The 22720-nt window shown below is 40.6% G+C and overlaps 1 protein-coding gene across 1 annotated transcript in view; it reads left to right on the top strand.

Annotated features, from left to right (window-relative positions):
* The window catches only part of LOC139710713 (protein DOP1A-like), a 48339-nt gene extending 29714 nt beyond the window's left edge, over window positions 1-18625 (top strand). Inside the window, exons 10-27 of the mRNA XM_071622632.1 lie at window positions 82-234; window positions 780-883; window positions 1334-3481; window positions 4653-4866; window positions 6065-6256; window positions 7184-7309; window positions 8037-8171; window positions 8910-9070; window positions 10843-11048; window positions 11835-11992; window positions 12484-12593; window positions 13076-13225; window positions 13675-13736; window positions 14849-15054; window positions 15821-15904; window positions 16558-16757; window positions 17435-17540; window positions 18293-18625. Coding sequence (XP_071478733.1) covers window positions 82-234; window positions 780-883; window positions 1334-3481; window positions 4653-4866; window positions 6065-6256; window positions 7184-7309; window positions 8037-8171; window positions 8910-9070; window positions 10843-11048; window positions 11835-11992; window positions 12484-12593; window positions 13076-13225; window positions 13675-13736; window positions 14849-15054; window positions 15821-15904; window positions 16558-16757; window positions 17435-17540; window positions 18293-18625 — 4848 coding nt within the window. The remainder of the gene's footprint in view (window positions 1-81; window positions 235-779; window positions 884-1333; window positions 3482-4652; window positions 4867-6064; window positions 6257-7183; window positions 7310-8036; window positions 8172-8909; window positions 9071-10842; window positions 11049-11834; window positions 11993-12483; window positions 12594-13075; window positions 13226-13674; window positions 13737-14848; window positions 15055-15820; window positions 15905-16557; window positions 16758-17434; window positions 17541-18292) is intronic.
* Window positions 18626-22720: the final 4095 nt, after the last annotated feature.

Below are 22720 nucleotides of genomic sequence, written 5' to 3'. Positions count from 1 at the left end.
TATAAAGGACTTTGTTTGAAGACCAAAGATGAGTAGTTTTATGATTGTGGTAAACCTTGTCTCCCCTGTATTTCCACCCAGAGAATGGCAGTGTGCCTGTGGTCACACCTCAGCCCCCACACCCCAGAGAGACACGCCCGAAGTGCAGACCTCCTCCACAAACTCCACAATGCCACGCCCGATGCCTTCATCTGTGAGGACATTATCGGCAACTCACTGGTCCAGAGCAGAACAGTAAGGGCGCACTTTCGTACCTCCTTAAGTGTTGTTGTACCTCCCCAAGAGTTGCTACAATCTACCAAGAATAATGAAATGATGCAATCTTTGGATGTTGTAGTATTGTTTCTATGTGCAGGATAAATAAATTTGCCTTGTTTTTTTTTTTTCAGTTGATAAAGTCAGATCTATGGGTCTACAAAAAGCAGTATGAGATCTCTAATGGTGATATATCCTAAATGTGTTGATTTGTAAATCTTTAACGTGATTGTTGCTTTGGGCACTTGGTTACGATTTGATGCTTACTGAAGTCGCTCTGATGCAGCTAATGATTTCCAGCTCTTTTAAACCTTGGTGTAAGACTTCACTGCCCACTGACTCCTAGTTAATTATGGGATAAGTGGCAATTTTACCATATTAATGTTTCTTCAGGAGGTCTCTTTATTTTATGATCATAAAACCAGTCACAAAGAAACAGTCAGTGAAGTAAGACAGCTGGTCATAAATGCTTAGCTTGTAGTATATCTGGAAATAATGAACATTTGTGATGACTTATATTTCAGAGTGTCTCTCTGGAGGCTCACACCAAGTTTGCCCTGCTTTGGCACCTGATCCGGTCTCAGATCCGATCCAGCAGCCCGGCCAGCAAGATCAGAACTTTTGACAGGTGAGCGAGTGCACAGATTTTCAGTCTTTATTAGGTTACGCTTTGCATTCATATAGAGTGAAAGGATTAGTTGTGTCTTTGATCGTCTGAATTATTTAAGTAAAAGTATATTTCAGTGAATTATAACAAAGAAAAACACATTAATTAAGTGTAATTTGCATTATTTGTGTTGTATGCAAACGTATATGTAATGAAGAACCTCAGAATGTTCGTAATGCTTATCATATTTCTTTCATGTAGCTCACAAGTATGTATGGTGTCCAACACATTTTTACTCAGTCAATTTGCTTCTAATCTTAATCATAGGTTCCTCACAGAGACATGCATAATGAGCATAAATTAGACTCTGATCATTACATTATGAATATGAGATGACTATACAACTTTGGTGAAGGAACACAGTAATCTTTTGTTTTTCTGTAATGAGTGATGTCTTCTATTTCTTGCCAGGTCTTTGCTGGTGGTTCTAGATAGCTTGGAGCACCCCAGCAGCATGATCCGCTCCACTACTCAAAGTTGGCTCCTCGAAGCCATTAACCGTGGTGACATCGCCCGTCTCCTAGAACCCATCCTCCTGGTGCTACTCCACCCGGCAACGTCCAGAGTGTCGGTCCAGTTCCTCGGAGCCGACGCCCTCCGGCGAAAGCAGATGGAGGAAGAGCTGCGGGAGCGTGAGCAGCATCTGGACAGCATCGAGAACCGCATCTACAGCATCAGCAACGTGGACGGAGAGATCAAGTATTATGTCCTGAAGGACGGTCAGCAAAAGTTTGTGATGAATGCGACGAAGCAGGACCCGGTCTTCGCTTGCACCAGTGTGGATGAGAAGATGAATGTTGTGACAAGGAGCAACCTTGGGCTGCGATTCAGCCAGCCGTCTGACTATCACCACAAACCTCTCAGCGTCACCATTAATCCTATGAGCATGAGTGTTCATGCCTCGTTCAGCGACTCGGACAGTGAGGCCAGTGTGCCTTCAGTGAAGGAATCTGGAGGCAGTGCTGAGAGGAGACGTTCCAATGAGCTTGGAGTGAGCGAGAGATTGAAGCCAAGTAGCAGTACTAAAGGGAAAGTAGTTGGGAACAAGAAGCAGGACTCGGGGTCGGAAAGTGCCACGCCTATTCGTGGAAGTGGTGATGGAAGTACGGATGACCTCTCGGTGAGTGATGGATACGAAGAGCCGTCTTATGTGTACAATGAAGAGGTAGATGAGTCAGTGGAAGATGCAGTGAGGAGCATCTTGTATGCCATTGTTGATAAAGTTGTTCAGGATATTGATGAGAAAGAGGTAGACGAGTCCATGCCTCAGATTCCTGAGAGAGAACCTCCTGCATCCACGGTGCCATCTAGTGCAGGACCTGTTCATCAGACCAAACCAATGGTTAGACCCAAATCAGTACCAACTCTGCCCACATCCCCAGTGAAAGGAGCAGAAGAATTTTTGCTGGATGATCTCGAGGGTGCAATGTCTGGCATGGAGACAGAGCCAACCAGTGACTCAGAAATCACATGGAAGTATCCACAGGAGTACTCCTATGCCTTTGATGAGAAGAGGATACGACTGCTACCGGAGTCCAAACTGACTTCTCTACATCCCCTGCAGCAGCACATTCTCCTGTATGTGCAGGTGTATGATGAGGAGCAAATCCTGCATGTCCTCACCAGGTTGAAGTCTATTCTCCACACTTGTGCACGTCAGTTTGTCTGTGCCATGTCCTCCACCAACATCAGCAGCACCAACACCCCACAGCTCATCAAGCTTCAGCAGCTCCTTGCCCGCCACAAGCGCTGCATCACAGGCTGGGACTTCTACACGGAGCTGGAGCAAGAGGCGCTGCTCAGCTTCCGCAGCACCACCTACCTAGAGGTGCTCATCCTCACCTGTGTCTACTTCATGCGCAGCTATTACCCCCAGGAGGGCCGCGCCTCGGAGGAAGATGCCCTTGGCAACCGGGATGTCCAGACTGCCAGCATGGAAGTCCTACAACACGTTCTCCATGAATTGGTGGATGTTGTCAAGAACAGTGGGCGTGGCCTAGCAACCTTCATCAGCGACCTCCTGGTGCGCTGCAAGGTTCAGAAAGCCGTAGTGTATTGCCTCTTGGCATCAGTCTATGGTGCCAGGAAGTCCAAGTCCTCGTTGGTGGAGAAGGACAAGGCTATCATCCAGGATGCGTCTCCGGTGCTGTCCAACGACGGTGCTCAGACCTTCCAGATCCAGCTCCTCAAGCTGGTCTCCACCATCATCATCCTGGAGGATCACCTCTTTGCTCTCTGTGACTCCTCCATGGAGTCGACGGCCACCTTGGACTCAGAGTGGGAGTACCGCCACCTCAAGTTCCAGTCACAGAACTCTGCCATGGGTTTCCTGAAGGCTGAGAGGCTGTCCTGTCAGGGTCTCCTACTGACCGCTGTACTCAGTGCCCTCAAGCAGCAGCACAATGCCGTCATGCACAGACATTGGATTGCCCTCATGACGGACTCACTGCCCTACCTGGAGAGGGGGCTGCCCAAATTGGTTATCCCCCTTACCACTCAACTCTGCCGCAACCTGGAGACTCTCACTGGACTCTACAAAATGGAGGAGAAAAACAGGAGGTAGGAGATGCAGATAGGAACTTATTGATTCTGATGCCGAGTATTTTGTTATGTCCCCTATATTTCATATAAAGCTCTCCCTCCCTATCTCAATGATATGTGTTAAAGATTATATAGATTGTGATGCTTTTTGCTAGATTTGTTATGTATTATTATACAAATGATGCACAGGATAGAGGAAATAATCCTGTGCATCATTTGTTTTATAAAATGGGTCGAAAATTCGAAAACTAACATCATTTTTCAGCGTTTTTCACGTACCTTTGTGGGTCAAGACGTCCGAAGATGTTCGTCCCAAACTTTTACGCACGTCGCACTCGCGGAAGTCCCGCACATACAGTATTAAGTATAATGGGGGGTTGGGTTTCCGGACACCCGCATGAAAACTTACTTATTTTACATAGAATATGCACCCTTTACCTTAAAGACTTGATATAGACTCCTCATATAGGCCTACTAGACAACATACTCTGAAAACGGCGTGAGAATTAACCTGCTAAATCGTTGGATTTGCTCTTCAAAGTGACTCCATGTACGCGTCCGGTCCCATAACGCTTGGTCTACTGTACTGTACAAAGTGTACGTATAGTACAGTACAGTATACGTACGTACGCCACATAATGCACAAGGGAAGACAGGCCGGCCGGCCGGCAGCCCGAACTAGAAGTTGTTTACAGGATTGACAGCGCGTACGCGTATGCATGCAATTCATCAAAGGAGCCGCCGCGCGCACAGACGATCGGCAATCTACCATAGGATTACAGGCAGTGCAGTTGTACTGAAGTAAAGGAAGGAGGTGTGTCTCATTTCAGCGCTTCCTATTGGCTACATTCTTGAACCCATTTTATAAACCCATTTATGTTCCACAGAAAATTTATATTGTACATGGTACCAACAAAAAATAATGCATGTTTTAATACCCTTATTCAGAAAGCTGCCAGATGTATTGTTAATGGTACATAGGTTAACATCTTGTCTGAGTAATATTTCAGCTTTTAGCAACACTAGTTAAACTCAGCAAACCATTGGACAAAACTTTCAGTTGCAGATCATTAGTTGGTTTGAGCACTCCATTTGTATAATTTGAATGGTGGTGTGTCTTTGACCAAAGTTATGACAGGAGATGTATTTCTCTGCATGCTGATTTCAAAACTATTTCTGTTTCGCTCAGTAGCCTGAAGGATGACGTCCCTCCTGATCATGTGATCACCATGTTAGAAGGACTGACCAATATCTGCCACTTCTGTCTGTTGGAGTCAACATCCAACCTGTCGTCGATGACCACCAGACACACTCCGTCCAGTCCGGTCAATGAGAGTGAGAGTACACCCACTACTCAGATATTCAGCACTCTGATTGGAGCTTTCAGCAGGGACAAGTCTAAGGTGAGTCAAGTCTTGTTAAAACCAATCTTTCCAAGCTACAATACTTTGTACTTTCCAAGTTAGTACTCTATAAGTGTTGAACTATGGACTGCAGACCTGGGGGGTGTTTCATCAACGAGTTCGTCGGAGGTTTTCACCGACAAATTTGCTATCAGCCAATCAGATGCAAGGATTTCTGTAGCTTTTAACAGTTGTCAGTGTAAATCACTGACAAAAAGTTTCATGAAACGGTCCCCAGATTTTATTGGAAATATAGTATGCATCTTTGCTTTTATGTTGTGTTGAAGATGGTTGTTTCATTATATGATGGTCAATTACAGTGTATTGCAGATTTTTTTGTTTCAAGATTTTATGAGGGAGCGTCCCACGATGCATGCAAGTAAGGCTCAGGTGTATGTATTACTGCAAGACTCAGTTATAGACACAAAAGTGACACATCTTTTCAGTACGTAGAGATTAATGCATCTAATCCCATATCATTGTATTATGCCTTGGTGCGTGCTGTGCTATGATGTGTGAAAAAAAAAGATCATTATGATTAATTTTCAATATTGTTAATGCAATGTGGAATTTGGTGAAATATGCATTACAATTGTTTTTTTTTTCTAAGCAAGTTGTAGTATGTTTCTCTTTGAAAAAAAGTTAGTTATTCAGACCATACTGAGTCTATTCATGACAAGGAATCATGCCATTTTACATCTCAAAAATCTGTGTATTGTATTTATTAGTTATAAAAATGAATGATCAGCTGAAATTGAAAATACTACCACGACTGTGATTCATGTCCACTGATTTATGGAAACACCCTCAAAGTCCTGTAACTATAAAACAGATAATGGCCTCTTTATGGTCATTGATGTAGATGTCATGAATTATATCACAAATCTTTCTTTAACCCGATGAGGACGAGTCCCGAGTATACTCGGGCAAGCATCTATGGGAAATGCGTGTTGTAGCAAAATCAAACCGTTCCCAACGGGTTAATCATACCATTCCCCAGGTAGAATATTGACATACCTCATCTTTAATCAATATGTTAATGTAAATTTGAGATTTGCAGTGGGATGTAGAACTGTTGCTTCTTTGCTGAGTACGTATTGACTGTTTGAGACCATTAAATCTGTGTGGGGATGTAGAATGGTTGCTTTTATATTACACATACTGAGTGTTTTAGACTGTGTCTTCCACGCTGCCCCAGGGTTCAGCCACGCCTACCAGTGGTCCCTCCAGCAGCCCCAAGGCAGAGGCTAGGAAGGGACTCCTTGGCATGCTGCCTAGGATCATCTCCAGCATCGCCAGGCTCTGGAGTGTGGTCCATAAGTGTGAACAGGTGCGAGAGGAGCAGGAGAAGACTACAGACACACCCACCTTCAGTATGGGCACACCCAAGGTTAGCCGACACCCCTTGACTATTCTATCTCTCCCTCCTGCTTTCTTTCTCCTCATCGCTTGTTCTTTATTCTCCTGCATTCTCCTTTTATTCTTTTCCTTCTCTTTCACCATTTTTTTATTCCTTTATCCTATGTATACATTCATACATTCCTACCCTGTACTGTCAAGTCCTTTGATTAGAACACTGAAATTTTCTCACACACTTTCAAATGTCAGCTTATTATTAAGAGGCTTTTCTCAAATGTCTTTCTTCTGAAATTGAGATGATTGAAGTGATTTAAGCTTACTATTGCTCACAATCATGAAGAGCAGTGAGTGATGAAAATATTGGTAGTAATCGTAATTCAATAGGTAACTCTGTATTGAACAGATGTACAGTGAAACTCAATTGTCCTAAAACATAACTATGTACAGTGCACATTCGCAGTTGAGTATTTCATTGTTTAACAGTGAAAGTTTCTTCTTGGTATATTCTGATACATTCTGTGTTTGCGAGAAATTGTTCATTGAGAAATAGTCAAACCTACCCATGAATATCAATGAACTTGCTTGTGGTTCTTGCAACTGATTGACAAGTTGCCCTTCCTTGGTATAGATAAACACTAGTTATTCAGTGTTTGAGTAGTAGCCATGATAAGAATCACAGACATACATACATTGTACTTCAGTTGGATTCAAATCCACAACCTCCTGATTTGCTGGACAGGTGTTATATCCACTAGACCATACAGCTTCCACCCATTAGTCAGTGATGGCTCTTATCCCTTTAATATTTCAGTGGCTACTACATATCTAGTAATGATTCTTCATCAAGTTGTTTTAATTGCAACTGATTTACAAACGGCCCTTTATGATGTAAATAATCACCAATTATTCAGTGTTTGAGTAATAGCCATGATAAGAATGTGTTTCTTGTTCTGGACAGGCTGTGAGGCAACAGATCCTGGAGTTGTTGAGTCCGATTGCTCTCCTCCACTCTACCAACCTCCTAGCTGCAGTGGGTGTGGTTTGGAGTGACAGCCGCAAGAGACACAAACCTACCAAGGGCAAGGTCAGTCAGTGGTAGTAGCTTGCTGAAATATACCTTATCCCTTGTGTATTGTCCCGAGGCTCTACCACTTCAGCTTGTGTGTATGAAATGCATATCCAGTAAAATATATGTTATGTATTTCGAATTTTTTATATTATATTTTTATTCTGTAAAGTATGTCTAAAGGTTGTTTTTCTTTTTGCTAAGTTTTATTAGATAAGAAATAAGATACATTTGTAAATTTATATTCATATGTTTTGATGTAATGATATGATGAATTATTTGTATCATCTGTTCCTGATGATTAAAGTAGTATTGTCAGTTGTAGTTTCACTTGCCTGCACAGAGTTGAAAAGTAACTTATAAAGTGATGATTCTGCTTTCCTTTGAATCCTGATGAATCCCTACCATATTTCCAGAAAAGTTTATTGATAAACCCGTAATTCATCACTGCTTGATTACTCTACCATGAAGAAAACAAGTTTCTGCATTTCAGTCTGTTTATACATCAACTTGAACTTCTTGCACAGATTAACAGGAGTTTAAACAGTCATTATTTGGTCGTTTTTTTAGGGAGACAAAAATGAGATAAACAGTTGCAACTCTGTTTCATTTCCAACTCAGAGCAATTATCACAAGATGATTGGTTCATAGTCACTGATAGATCATCATTGTTTCCTGTCAAAAGTGAGCAGTTCATATTTTGAAAGGGATATTTATTGAATATACTGAATGTATCTTTATCCAGGTCCTGGCCCAGCCATCAGATGAACAGCTGGTCCTGGTCCAGCTAGTGAGTGCCATCAAGGCTCTGCCGACAGACACTCTGGTCCAGACCATCAAACTGGTCCTAAAGACTCCACCATTCACCATCAGGGATAAGGTTGGTACTGATCTGGACTAACATAGTTTGTAGACTGAAGTGATTTACCACAGTTTAAAAAAGAAAGAAAGAAAGAACAAGAAAAAAAAAGGCGCGGATGTTGTGTAAGCTGTTATTCATGAATCCCTATTTGATAGTAATGGCAAGAAAGTCATCAAGTGAAGTTGAAATTGTATGTCAAGACACATCGTCTGGTGAGAATGAGAATGGCATTGTTGCCACTAAACCTATACCGTTCAAGACAACTTAACAAACTTCTCATTCTCAGCCAACGACATGATATGTGTGCGTGGAAATTTAGTCATTCGGGTCCCCATTTACATGTGTGGAGACACACCAAATGCAGTGTTTGTGCCATATTCATTGTGATTGCTTTTGCTGATGTTAAATGTTAACTGTATTTGTGTAACATCAGGAAGATCTATGTCACCACGTGGAACCTAAACTAAAGAAATATGTAAAAAGACATTTTGTTTATGAGAAAAGGCAAGATGAAGTCAGCAGAAACAGAGAATAAATACTTCAATTCTCCCCTTGTAAGCCAGATTCTACCCAGAAAATCAGAAGTTTGAGATGACCAGGGAGTGATACATTCAACATTATTTGGCATCTTGTATGAAATCACTGCTTGCTGCAGTATTGTGGTAAAGTTGAACAAAAGTTTTTTGTTTTTTTTCCGTTTCTGTCTTATATGACTGCATTTATTGTCAAACTTATGTCTTGTCATCTTTTCTGTAGAACCAGCCGGGGTTAGAGGTCAGCATGTTGCAGTTCCTGTATGCCCACGTCCAGAAGATGGCCGTTGGTCCTCTGCGGGACTCCTGGCCATCCATCCTAGGACTCCTCAAGGATGGACTTCAGCTAAATCTATCCGCACCAGGACAGTTCCTCCTCCTAGGGTGAGCTTGGCCAGTCATTTCTTATACTATGTAGCCCAGGGTTACTTACGTCTACACATCTCTGACATTACTCACATCACTTACTTATTGTGCAGGATCAATTGTAAGATGTAAAATACTAATTTCCATTTTATTATTATATGTGACCGGCGACAACGGTTTCAGGCATAAGTCGGGAATTTTGAAAATTCGTTTTTTCACTGAATCACACTGCTCATTTCCTAAGCTTTCCATTGATATCAAACACTTGTATTCTTTGGCACCATAAGTGGGCATAGAAAGCGAAATAAAACGGACTTTTTATGTTGTTAGCCTGACAAAATTGGGAGAAAACGGGCTTTGAAGATTCACCTCTTTCTCAAAGACAATGTCCGAGCGGCGATGCGAGGTGAGAATCACCCATCCGCACAATGGTGCCAATCGATGTTAAGCTCCGCCTCTAGCAACCACATCGCCTTCTGATTGGCTCACTGAGAGAGTCAAATTTCCCGGGCACCTTCCTCAGAGCTCAGCGTATGGGAGCCGAAAAACAATGCGTTTCGCTCGGCTTTGTTTACCAATACGTCTTTCAAGATGGCGGATACGATAATTGCAAACGTGATGGTGTACGTGTGTATGGTGCACGCATTACGCAATGGCATCCACACGCCATGACCGTGTGCATGTAACACTAACAGGAGCGGGTGGCGAATCCACACGTTTACAAATAGCGTTTTCATTGTAGTTGATTTGTCTTTATCATTGGCGACCCTTTTGAAGGCAGAAAATTACTAGAGCTGGCAAGGGTCACGCTTCCTGTTTGTTTTGTTTTTACAGGCCGTGCTACTTTATTGCTTTGTTCGGTGATGTTTATTATGTTAAAACATACAAACAAACACGACTCATTGGTTTGGTGCAATCTTGACGTGCCGTGTTTGAACATAATTGGTCATATGTGACCTCTCCTTTCCTCTTGTCTACCTTCCCTTTAGTCAGTCTGCTGTCACAATTTTTACTACGAGCAGACAAATTTGAGAATATTAGTTTTTTTTTCACACGATTATGTCATGACAAGTGACAGGTGAGTTTCCGATAGCATGATGCACGATTTGTGTAGTGATTTCCGACTCTGATGTGATCAAACCATGTTCCCCATGTATCAGTTTTCACATTGGAAGTTGGTAGCGCTGCTGTTCACTTTTTGTTTCATTTCCGTTGTCGAACATTGCGGTAGAATAGCTCGGATAGAAAGCCAAACGTAGAGCACGTACTACAGAGCGAGCGTATCTATTTTAGCAGAACAATGGAGCACGTAATCATGCACGCGTGGACAAAGCATTCACGAAACGCTGCAAGTTGTGTCTCCGAAAGCCGAACTATGTAAATGTGTGCGACGCACCAGCCAATCGTGCGCCGTAGCAACGCTGGGGATATTGGGGCGGCGTTCGAAAGAAGCTCGAAACTGACGAGTGCGATCCAACATAGGGTGCTTAAAATTGCATTTTCGATAGGAAAAACTTAGTCTTATGCTATGAAATTTAGTGTAGATGTAGAAAACATATCAAAGATTCGATTTCTGCAAAAAACCTAAATCGACAAAAACAATGGTCAAAATCTTTGTACCCCACCTAGGAGGGAATTTGCTCTTGCGACTTTTGCCTGAAACCGTTGTCGCGGGTCACATATGCCCTTATTGTTTGAGAGTGAAAACATGTACACTCTTTGCCTGAAAGCTATTAAAAACTCTGTTGGAACACCCTCATGCATACCTTAATTTGTTTGTTAACCCCCAGAATCCTGAATGAGATTGTCCACAAGTTGCTCCCGTTTGAGGAGCGTAAGGACCAACGTGACCTCCAAGAGATCAGCCAACGTCTCCTGGAAGCTTGTAACACCATCGCTGGATCCTCCCTAGAGCAGACCACCTGGCTACGTCGTAACGTCTCCGTCAAGATCAACGCTGCCCACGAACAGATGGTGTCAGAGTCAGAAGCTGATGGTGAGTCTTGTTAACCCTTTCTGTGCCAGAGGCTTTGAACAGTGTGTACAATGATATGGGGTTTTTGGCCTTCAAAGCACACAAGGGATTAATGCTTGGATCTGGGGTAAGAGGTTAAAACCTGGCTTCGTCAGTATTGCTCATTGCAAGGCAACATACATATAGGTATACGTTTTATATTCTCAAAGGTCTGTAATGTGAAAAGGGAGGTTGAATTTAAATATTTAAATATGTAGCCATGGTCACACTGGCAAAAGATTGCAAAGTTTAAGATCGCGATCTTTAAGATCTCAAAGTTTGACTTGTATGACTGCAAACTTCTTGTGAAACTTTTTGCCAAACTTCCCATTCAAACTTGAGATATTTGCCAGTCCCCCAGCCCATCTTCTCAATCTGTGGGCAATGTGAGCGCAAGCAACTGAGACTTCGTGAAGTTTGTCCCATTACCAGGCTGCCATCTGATTTGGGCAGTGCCTTTGAAGCATACAGTCATGGTGATGTACTGTTAGGTCACAATCTTGTTCTTTCTTGCGTGTGTGTACCAGTGACCAACACTTTGAGGACTTAAAGATTGAGAAGTTTGGCTGCCAGTGATAACGGATGACCAAAGATCTCGTGGAGACTTCACAATCCTCAACTTCGCGATCTTTGGCCAGTGAGGCCGTGGCTGTTGTGAATTTCCTGAAGTGAATTGAGTATCTTGTGTGTTAATTAGGCCTACTGCAATCAACGGGAAAATGTTCAATTCATTTTGACACAAGTATAATTGTATGCCTTTTGATTTAGCCTCAGACTCGGCAGCTGGCCTAGAGTCAGCAACAGAGGGCGCTGAGAAGGAGAGCAGCAGTGCAGTGACCTCTACCAAGTCAGCAGCCACCAGCACCCCGCCCCCACAGCAGTCCTACTCACAGTACAGTGTGCAGGCTCTTTCTCTACTTGCTGAGGTAAACCAACATAGTTTTCGGTCAGAAACTGTCATTGCTCGAAAAATTTAGAACAACTGGATTTTATTCAGCTGATTTCATCTCTTTGTCAAATTAAATCATGTACAGTGTATAAGTGCAGATTTTAGAACAGGACTTCTTGTGCAGACTGGCCACTTCACAGGGAACTTCAGAAATTCTATTTGGAATCAGGCATTACGAAATATGTGATGGAAGGATTTTTTTTTTTGAGCACTATACAGCATTATTTATTCTCTACCTCAAGCAGAGTAAAATGGATTTGTTGTTAAGACCATATGGCTTTTGCAATGTTACTTTTAAATAAAATAATATTGTGTATCTTTGTCTGTCCCCTTAATGATAGCTAATTTGAAAGGAAATTTTGTCATGAAACTGTGCTCTATTAAGATATATTAGTCCTATACATTATGCCACGTGTGAGCTAGGCTTGTTAGATACTAATCATATGCATATGAATGTTGTCTCTTCAGTTGCTAGCCCCCTTACTGGACATGATGTATGGCAGCGATGAAAAGGATAAGGTGGTTCCCCTACTGACTTCCATTATGCACAACGTCACTCCCTACCTCAAGAACCATAGGTGAGTAGTTATATCATCTAGGGATGTAGTCCAATTAACTCTTTGAGTTCCGTGAAGAGAACCTCTTATTTACCATGTTCCTGCAGTGAATTGAGGGAAGAAGAGACAAATGCCATCGATGTTCTGCATGCAGAGTTTACCAAAAGCACTATTAGGAGATTTCCTACATTTTGTATATGTATAATCAATAATTCGAGGCACTGTTACACATTGTGGTGCCTCAATTTCAGAGATTGTCAAACTCTGCTTACAGAGTTGTGTGATGCTCTTTAAATGCATGAAAAAACATGCAGTACAAATCATTTTAGAAACCTACTGTCACTATCAAGAACATTTTTTAAAAAAAAATATGCAAAACATTTAAAGAAAGTACATAAAAAAAAAATTTACGGAAAGGTTTATTCTAACTTGCCATACATCTATGTGAAGTATTGCTTGTACCAAATCTGTAGTAATCATCTTTGCTTTATGCTGCCCTCTAGTGCCCTGAACATGCCAAGTTTCCGTGCCTGCACCTCCCTTGTGTCCAGTCTGAGTGACTACCAGTACACCCGTAAGGCCTGGAAGAGGGATGCCTTTGAACTCCTGGTAGACTCCACTTTCTTCCAGATGGATGCCACCTGTATCGGAGGGTGAGTCACTGGGGAGGAAACTCGACCTTCCCCTTTTAGGATTCCAGCTCCTAAGCACTTAAGAACTAAAGTGTATTTGTAGTATTTGTGATTTTTGAGACTTCTTCTGCAATCGAAGGTGCAGAGGAGAATACCTATCATTTTAAGACCAGAAAATTGCTTCAAATCTTCAACTGTTCCTTACTGTGCTGTCCTTGTAGTCCTAGAGTCAACCATCAATTTGCATCCAATTTGCATATTCATGTGTGTATTTAAATTAGTGTTCAATCTAACAACAACAACAACAACAACACATTTATGATGCGCAGATCTATCATCACCAATACTTAGGGTGCATGAGAGCCTGCAAGTGCCGCTGAGCTGCTTACTGCAATGTGTGTGTCTGTGTGTCTTCCAGCATACATGTTTCTCATGGTTGATGGTTTCTTCATTCTCTATCCCCACTCCAGATGGAGATGCATCATTGATAACTTGATGACTCACGACAGAACAACCTTCAAGGATTTAATGAGTAAGTCTCTCATCCGTAACAGATTTCTGTCATCACGGAATGCTTTATTAACCTTTTCTGTGCCAACCACCTGAGACGGCATTTACAACACAAGGGGGGTTTCTGTGCCAATCGGCATTCAAAGTAGACAAAGAGTTAAGCCTGAGGACATGTGGACACGGTTCTCCTTTATCTGTGTTACATATCTACATCATGTCATCAGTATAATGAGTGAGGAATGGTTGGATTGCTTTGGCCTGTCGTACTGAAGGCTTGTCAGAGTATAGTTTTAAGATCAAAAACTTTGACTGGTCATGTGATGACCAAATATAGAAATTATAGCTTGAAAGGGAATGATGATGCAGAATATGTAACGTTATCTCACCAAGATGGCATCATCTTGCTTTTAGATGATTAGAGTAATGATAGTTGTGATAAAAAGTGATGATGATGAAGGTAATGACAATGATGATAACTACAAAAAATAAGGAAAGTGATGGAGGTGAAGCCCTCGAAGATTATCACATTGGTGTTGGAGATCTGATTTGATGATGTTTTCTGAATAGTTGCTTGTCATTGATAAGGTATCAATAGCTTGATATTCTTGATGTAATGAGTTTTGGTCCCATTTCAACACAAGAATATATAGTCTAGTTTAAGAGACATTATACTGTAAAACGAGGAATATTCGGGTGCATTTCACGAATTTCGCGAGAACCAAGATTTGTGAAATTAAAATGCACATGAAAGTTCTTGTCTACATTATTTGCATTGAATGCCAGTGGCAATTTGCGGAAAAGGCCATCAGCTCCAATTCGCGAAAATTCCATGCCGCGAATATATCATGTTTTACAGTATATGCCATATGATTATTATATATCATTTCTCGACAATTTCGTGAGTGGTTAAATTCACAGTCATGGAGTACAGTTATGGATGGAAAAATGTATGGGATCAGGGTTATTGTTTTTGTGTGTTGTGAAATTCGGGAATAGCACCAACCCATGAAATTTGCAAATACAGAACCCTGCAAAATATATGGTGTGTACAGTAATTGATCTTATCAAAGGCACAAAGTTTTAAAAAAAAGTCTTGAAGATGTTGACATGTTTGTGTCCCTTCTTTTCTCCCAGCGAGAGTAGCCACCCTTCAGAACACCTCTCTCAGCATCTTTGCCAGTAAGGAGCAGGAGATGGAGCAGAGAGCTCAGCTCCTCAAGAGACTCAGCTTCGTGGTATTCTGCAGCGAGAGAGACCAGTACGTCCGCTCCCTGCCAGACATCCAGGAGAGACTGGCTGAGAGTCTCAGGCTCAGCCAGAGTCCAGTGGTTCATGAACAGGTCAGTCTCTTCCTGACACTGGTTTCCCTTCAGCCAACCTTCCTCCTCCTCTTGTATCCTCCCTGCCCTAGGACCTTCCCTTGTCCCTACCCTTCCTCTGAATCCACCAATGCACTTTATACAGCAATTCATTTTCCTTACATAATAACATATGATGGGGAAGCTTGTATTTGTTGTGCCTTTACCATGGATCTTTTTAAATCTTCATTTTTGGTTTGGTGCCATTTTCATTGATTAATGGATGCTCAGAAACTTCTGTTTTATAGGCCTAAGCTCAAAATCAAATTCAGAAATGGATGATCCGCATGAATCACCGTACCCAGAGTGATTAAGCAGATTAAAAAACTTAAATCAGATGTGAGTAGACTGTCTCCTCACATTGCACAATCTTTGAGACAGAATGCTTCTGTCATCTAATAGTTCTACCACCATGCCCTTGTATTTATTTAAAAGAATATGAGAGCTATTTTGACTGATTTTTTTTTTTTTTTAAGCAGGAACAATTTTATCTTATTCACAAGAGAATTGGTTAGTGTGGCTTTTTCCGTGTCAGAAACAAAGCTCTTTATCTTATTATTTGTTTTTAAAATATTTGATACAAGATTAAAGCTTATGTTTTCCTGCCTAGTCATTGCTTTTGTCCTCAGAATAATTTACCAGCCTTCTGGAAAAGCAATGGGAAAGCGAAATGAGCACTCTTCTTATTTGAATTTCTGGGATAGTGATTGCAATCTAATGAGGTTTGTTTATCTTTTAAATGTGAAAGGTGTTCACCTTCTTCCGTGTCCTGCTGCTGAGAGTGTCTCCTCATCACCTGACAGGACTCTGGCCTACCATGATCACTGAGATGGTGAGTTTTTATTTCCCTACCTATCTCGTGGAACCCAGATTTGGCAACATTTCACTGCAACTACCATGCAGTTTGTTTCTCATTTTTCAACTAAGGAATATTGATATCAATACATTCTGTAGAGCTGAATCATACTTTTCTTGTTATTGCTTTCTCTTTAACTGCAATGGTTAAGATGAATCAGATTGACCCTTTGTTGTTTTATGTATCTTTTTTTTTTTGCTACACTGAATTTGTGAGTATTTTTAATGTATTCACGGCCCTTTGTTAACAATGTCTGTAATTCAGCCTCCGGGCTGCGATGGATATTGATGAATAAAAAACCTTTTTAATTCAATTCAATTCAATTCAACTGCCTATAGAAACCCCAGTTTTATTTTGCCTGGTCTTCTGTGCCAATTTTGTTTGTGTCTATATGTGTTGAATTATTATAATTCAGTAAGAAAGAATAAGTTGTGACATTCATCACAGAAGAAAAGAATACTCATTTTCTGTTCACTGAGTTTTAGGTAAGAGCAAAGAGTAAAAACTGATACATTTAGATTGAACTAAAGCCCTCTATTATGACCCAAGAACTATACAAGTTTGGATTGTCGAAAAATGAATCAAGACAGTAAAGGCAAAGATGGTGTTTTGGTGTTTAATGTCTCAAGGTTCAAGTGTTCCTACACATGGAGGAGCAGCTCTCCAAGACAACGGACAGCTCCAAGAAATCTGCCATCGTCAGTTTCTTCAACATCGGTAGCAACGGAGGTAACCCCATCAAAGCCTTCCTCAGCCTCTACCTGTCGGCCTGTAAGCTGCTGGATCTGGCTCTGTGTCTCCCTTCAGAGTCTCTGCCTCAGTTCCAAGTGTGAGTAGAGTCTGGAGGAACTCATTTGCATAGGTGACATTAGTGATGGTGGCCTACAAATGAGATGATCATAATAATGTCAACGGAGAGCTGGTGATTAATTCACTGGTTGATGATACATTTCATTATATTGAATGGTCCACATGAATACTGATCAGTGATTGGTCATGATGCAGTCACATGACTAATGCAGCAAGGATAAAAATTATTATATTGTGAGCAGTCACATCATGTCAGATAATGTATTTCAAGAATTTGACTTGCTGCCAATGGAACTGGAATGAAATGATGTTTGATTATGTAGACCATATTATATGACATTATGTTGCCTTGATTGTTTTGATATCATATATGTCATGCGCTCCGTCGAAATGAGTCAAAAGTAGCAGAAAATGAAATTTTAGTTATGCTTATATGTGAATTCTACAGACTCTTAGCTTTACAATGATATATAATACAATCCATTTCCACATCCCTATTATTCTTAAAAACGAATATGAACTACGCTAATGATGTCAGTCCATTTCATGATATTACATGTTATGTTACACCACTAAAAAAATCAATATTTGTATAATATTATTGTCGAGGATGAATGTGATGACAGTATGAATGATTGCTTGCTGTGCTCCTCAGAGTTTGACACATTTTTGTGCTTGACTCTTTTCATCATCCAGGTACAAGTGGGCATTTGTTGGTGAGAGCGGTCAGACTGACACCCAGACGAGATTCGTGCCCCATATTGCCAGGGTCGGCAAGCTTCTGAAGGCTAGGAAAAAACAGGTAAACTTCCCCAGGAGGGTATCATCCAGTAGGTTAATGCTCTGTGTTTGTCTCTTTTCCTTACACTAACTATGTTCATCATGTTTTGGGACCACCTTACAAGCAGCCTTAGAATTGTAGATATCAAGTTTTGGAAACTCTGACTACTACTGATAGAAATGCTTATCAAAGTTTTTGTTTGATTTTACTGCTTCTTTTGTTTCCTTGTTCATCTTTTCTGAGTAAAAGATAATCTGTAACAGGAATGTAGACATTTGCAGGGCTTACAGTGAGTACTTTTCATTTGAAGGGGTCGGTGCAATATAGTGCTAACCCACACAATAGTCATTTTGAGATAATCGCTGTTGAATGTTTGGAAAGTCCATACATTGTACATTAATAAAACATGAATCCATGCATTTTTACCATCTTATTGGTTGAATTCAAATATGATATTTTCACAGAGGTTAGAGTAAAGGATAAGGATTATGAAAATGCATCTAACTCAACTTTTACAAAAGTGTGGGTTAGCACTATATTGCACTGACCCCTTCATTTTAGTATGCACCTTGCTTTCGTACTAAATATACACTGAATAGGTTTCAAATACAGTAGCATAATATGTGATTATGAATATGAATACAGCCAAATGTTACATAAGAACATAATTGATCCTGACAAAGTGAAAGGGGAGAGGTAAGTTTCTGTCAGGTAAACAGATAATAGTCTGTGTGATTACAGTTTAATTTTTGTCTTTTGTTATTCCATCATAGGATACAAGTCTAAATCAGACAGCACTGAAGAGAGTCAGCACAGGGCGCCCTCTATTGACCATGCACCACATACGAGCCGTGGAAGAGCTTTTACCATTCTTCAACACATTGAGTCTCATGCAGCAGTCGTCACCTGCAAGCAAGCCTCGCACAAACGGTGTCCTGACATCGTCGACCACAGCCGACAACAGGCAGAACAACGGAGTGCCGGAGGGGATGGCAAACGGGATCACCATCATGAGGGAGGGCCACGAATCCAGCGTCCAATCCAAGATGGCCGACGATGAGTTGATAGAGCATCTGGTGGAGAGAGACTTCCTCCTGATTGCTTGACCTCATCTAGGTCATGTGATCTCATCTTGGTCATGTGATCTCATCTAGGTCATGTGATCTCATCTAGGTCATGTGATCTCATCTAGGTCATGTGATCTCATCTAGGTCATGTGATCTCATCTAGTTCATGTGATCTCATCTAGGTCATGTGATCTCATCTTGGTCATGTGATCTCATCTTCATAGCAGGTCACTGGAGCAAGACAAACTGGACTGGGAGTGGGCGTGTCATCTTGGTGGTAGGATGCATTCTTTGCTGCAGTGATTCTTGTAGAGGAAGAGGATCACCAGTTTGTTGGTGTTTAGTGTCCTGTGGAAGTAGAAAGTCTTTTTAGGCTCACTTTGCTATTGTTAGACAATATTCCAAGTTGATTGAGAGTTTTGAATACACCTTGCTGTTGCCTTGGATGAGGGGTGAAGGACTTGGTCCTAAGTTTGATAGAAGTTGTCAAGAATTCATCTCAAGGTATCATTTCAAAACCAAAGTATGTGTCTCTGTTGTGTTCCTTTTCTTCTTTCTAGCAGTGTGTCACTGTGAAACTGATGATAAGTGATTAGCTTGGGCACTTTGTAGTTAGATGGGAATGAGATCTTGTCCAGAGTGGGATATTTAGTCGGAATGTTTGTGAGTGTGAGGCTCAAAAGTGAGGTCTTTTGATGCTGTCAGCCCCTGTGTGTTGTGTCTTCATCAATAGGCTTTAACAGCTTACCACATACCATATTTATTTTGTGTATGTTATTCATGCCTCTCTTTTTCTAACCCAAGAACTGGGATCTAGTGATCAGTAAATTTTGTAAGTGTGTTACAATTTTCCTCTGTTATTAGTGCAGTGCTGCTTTAAGTGTTTCAAGACTTGATTTGTGGGAAAATTGAGCAAAATGAACCTGAATCGTTCTTCAGGGGAAGAATCTTGGTAAACTTTGATGAATGAAAATTGGTTTTGAGTGTGACTTACATTGTACAGTGTATGTCCCTCTAAGTAGCAAAGTATGTGAGGCACTGGATGTGGGTGTAGCAGGATCCGTAAACATACAGTGTATCTTTAGCTAGACAGATTGATGGATAATGGAGCAGAAACTTCTCAAGAGATGACAAGAAGGACAGTCTGCTACAGTACCTCTTAGGGGCGATTTGTCCAACATCCATCCGTACAGACTAAGACAATGGGTGTATTATTATGATATGTACAAATGAAGGGTATATGATTATGTGCAATGTATCTGCCTTAATTTGAATGACATTCATGAAAGGTGAGAATAAGTTTGTTGAGGTCATTCCATTTCTCTTGCATTCAAACAATTCATCTGCTTGCAATTCTATTGATTTCTATTTTCATACACAAATAGTGGCAAAGTGTTTATTGTAGAGTAGTTAGAATATGATGACCTTGTGAATAATGATAATGAACCCCAGTCATTTGTGTGTTGTAATACTGGTATACTAAGTCTGTGATCTTTGACAGTACAATGTCAGTGATATCTCAAGCTGCCGTAGAACAGGTCAAGTTTTAGTGTAAAAATCTTGTCATTAAATGTGTCTTGAAATCTTGATTTAATCAAGTGATTCTGTGAAGACCTAGCTGTCGATCCATCAGTGTCAGTCTTGTGGATATTTTGGTGTTTGTCAAGCCATGTTAGAAATGGAATAGGCTGTCAGTTCTAGCATAAACCTTATAACCAGGATGACACCGAGTATGGCAGGAAGAGCACATTACCCTGTTGACCTGAACGTGTGTAGATTGTCATTTGTGCGGATGTTGAAGCAGGAATTCAATGTAATAGATGTCCGCGTATGAGCAATTAGCAACACCAAATCACATCATCTGCTGAATCTCTTAGCGTTTGAATAGTCGTGTATGGATGCTTTCTGTAAGTGACACTTGATACAACGTATGTCTGTATTCTGTAAAGATGTTTTCAAATCAATTCTGAGCAATTATTGCAGTGGATATCCTTCAGGTAACACGAGTTGTTTGTAGAACACTCAAATGCCATGTGCGTCACATAATTGTAATGGAAATTCATGAGGAGAAAATTACTGCTGTACAAATAGGTTTGTATTTAATGGCCAGATGTTGTTCAGCTTATAAAGTCTCTAGTTTAATTCAGTAGTACATACTGTTTTATCTCTCTGGTTTATAAATAAAGCAGTTTTGGAACTTTTCATAGCACAAATTTTCAATTAAAATGACACACACTTTTTGTGTTTTGCCAAAGAAGTAATTGTAAAGCAAAGACAACAACAACAATCCAGTTATTTATCTGTAGGTCACTTGTGATGGGTGTTAGCATTTCATCTCACAGTACTTTAATCACTTGGGTTCGCTTGTGGGTATCAAAGAGATGTATATTATAGTTTTTGACCTATGACCTCAAGGAATATTTTGATATAAAAAATGGATGAATATGATTGAGATTAATAGGGAAACCAATAAACCTCAAAAAGTGCATCTTTCACTCTCGTAGACTTGAACTCACATGTCTACCACTACACACAGGGACACCATGTAACCATTCACTCATATGATAGTACAGACAGGAAATCTAGGCAAAGAATGTATAGTGGCTATTTGTCTGCATACTGTAATACATCTAATTTCACAAATGCATTTATGGTATGGCCAGGGAGGTGAGACTCACCTACCTGGTATGGCTTAGCTTTGTTGATGGAATGTGTTTATAATATATGCTGTGATCACTTTCTATGAAAAAAATTTTTGCTCTGCTTCCAGCAGCTCCAAGAAATGCTTGTCATTATCTGTTTAACTTTTCTTTGAGTTTGATGACTCCTCAAGAGAAACTATCAGTCTGTTCATTTGCCTTCAAAATGTTCATTATTTTGTGTTAGTCCAGTTGAAATGATCCAAGATTTGTTAGTTCATGCTGTTTTGAGGAATGTTCTTATCAAAGTTAGTTTTATTCTGATTTTGATTTCTTTAGCTTCATTGCACCTGACTTCCAGTCCGATGATTCTTGGTATTTATTTCATTCCTCCGTCACCTCAGGCTTTATGTTACATGACATCTCAGACATTTGTGAGTCTATGTTAGAGTTTGGTCAGAAACTGTTAGCACCCATGTTAGAAACAGACATATTCTATACAAGTCTTGAAAAAGCAAATTGAAAGAATGTGATATGGGTGAATTTTTAGGTGATAGTTGGTGAAAGATCAAGTACACTGTATATTTTTCGGAGTTTCATTTCTGTGCATTTTGGTGAATGTACATTCATTCTTTGCTCAGAAAGGAGGGATGTTTGATTTAATGGTCAGTCTGGACTTTAAGTGACCATAAGGATAGGTTGCCAACATCAGAAGGAAGAACACGCTATATGGTCAAGATTCTTGGAAAGAGAATTGTGCGAGATGGCCATTTAGCAAATGAACACCGTGTGTTACTATTGCAGATTACAGGAAAACAGTTATACTGTATGGAAGGAGGTATGGGATAGAAATTTGTTTGTGGGCTCTTTAGCCTATGTACACTGTATGTTTCAGGTGCTGATTGCAAGAAGGAGTGATTGAGTTGTAGACTGGATATATTATGTGTTGGGTAGATCATTGGTATTCTGTCTGTGAGGCGTATGTTTGAGGTGTATAAGGCTGCAAATTCTCATTCTGTGACCAACTACAAAAGAGTCGATCTTCTTTGTTAGTCTTCATTCAGGTGTACATTGTACATGTGGAAACTACTCCACTTTATATTTGTTTTCTGTTTCCATTTGCAATTTTTTGTAACTGTTTTTGAAGTGGCGATTATTTCCACATAAATGAGTGTACCCTCACAATGTGATAAGGGAGTTGAAGGAAAATATAGTTATTTTATGTGAGCTATTATAGTCAATGTTGGCATGTGCAACATAACTGTACAGTAACCTTCCTCCCCTGCACACAACTGACTTGACTGACAAGCTTCGAAGCTCTAAATGTTTTGCTTTTGGTTTGAAAATGACTGAAGGATATCTTGGTACTTGGCTTAGAATTTTGAGCAAGCTCAGCAAAGAAATGCATATATCTGAGCTTACCTCATATCTCTGTTTAATGTATATGGCTACAAGCAGCTGTGCATAAATCTTCACTGTGCTGGATTTATGGTTA

This window comes from Diadema antillarum, unplaced genomic scaffold (genome assembly GCF_040938485.1).
Source record: "Diadema antillarum isolate AM-2024a unplaced genomic scaffold, OU_Dant_1.0 seq00001558_RagTag, whole genome shotgun sequence".
Lineage (NCBI taxonomy): Eukaryota > Metazoa > Echinodermata > Echinoidea > Diadematoida > Diadematidae > Diadema > Diadema antillarum.
This window is presented reverse-complemented; position numbering and strand designations above follow the sequence as displayed.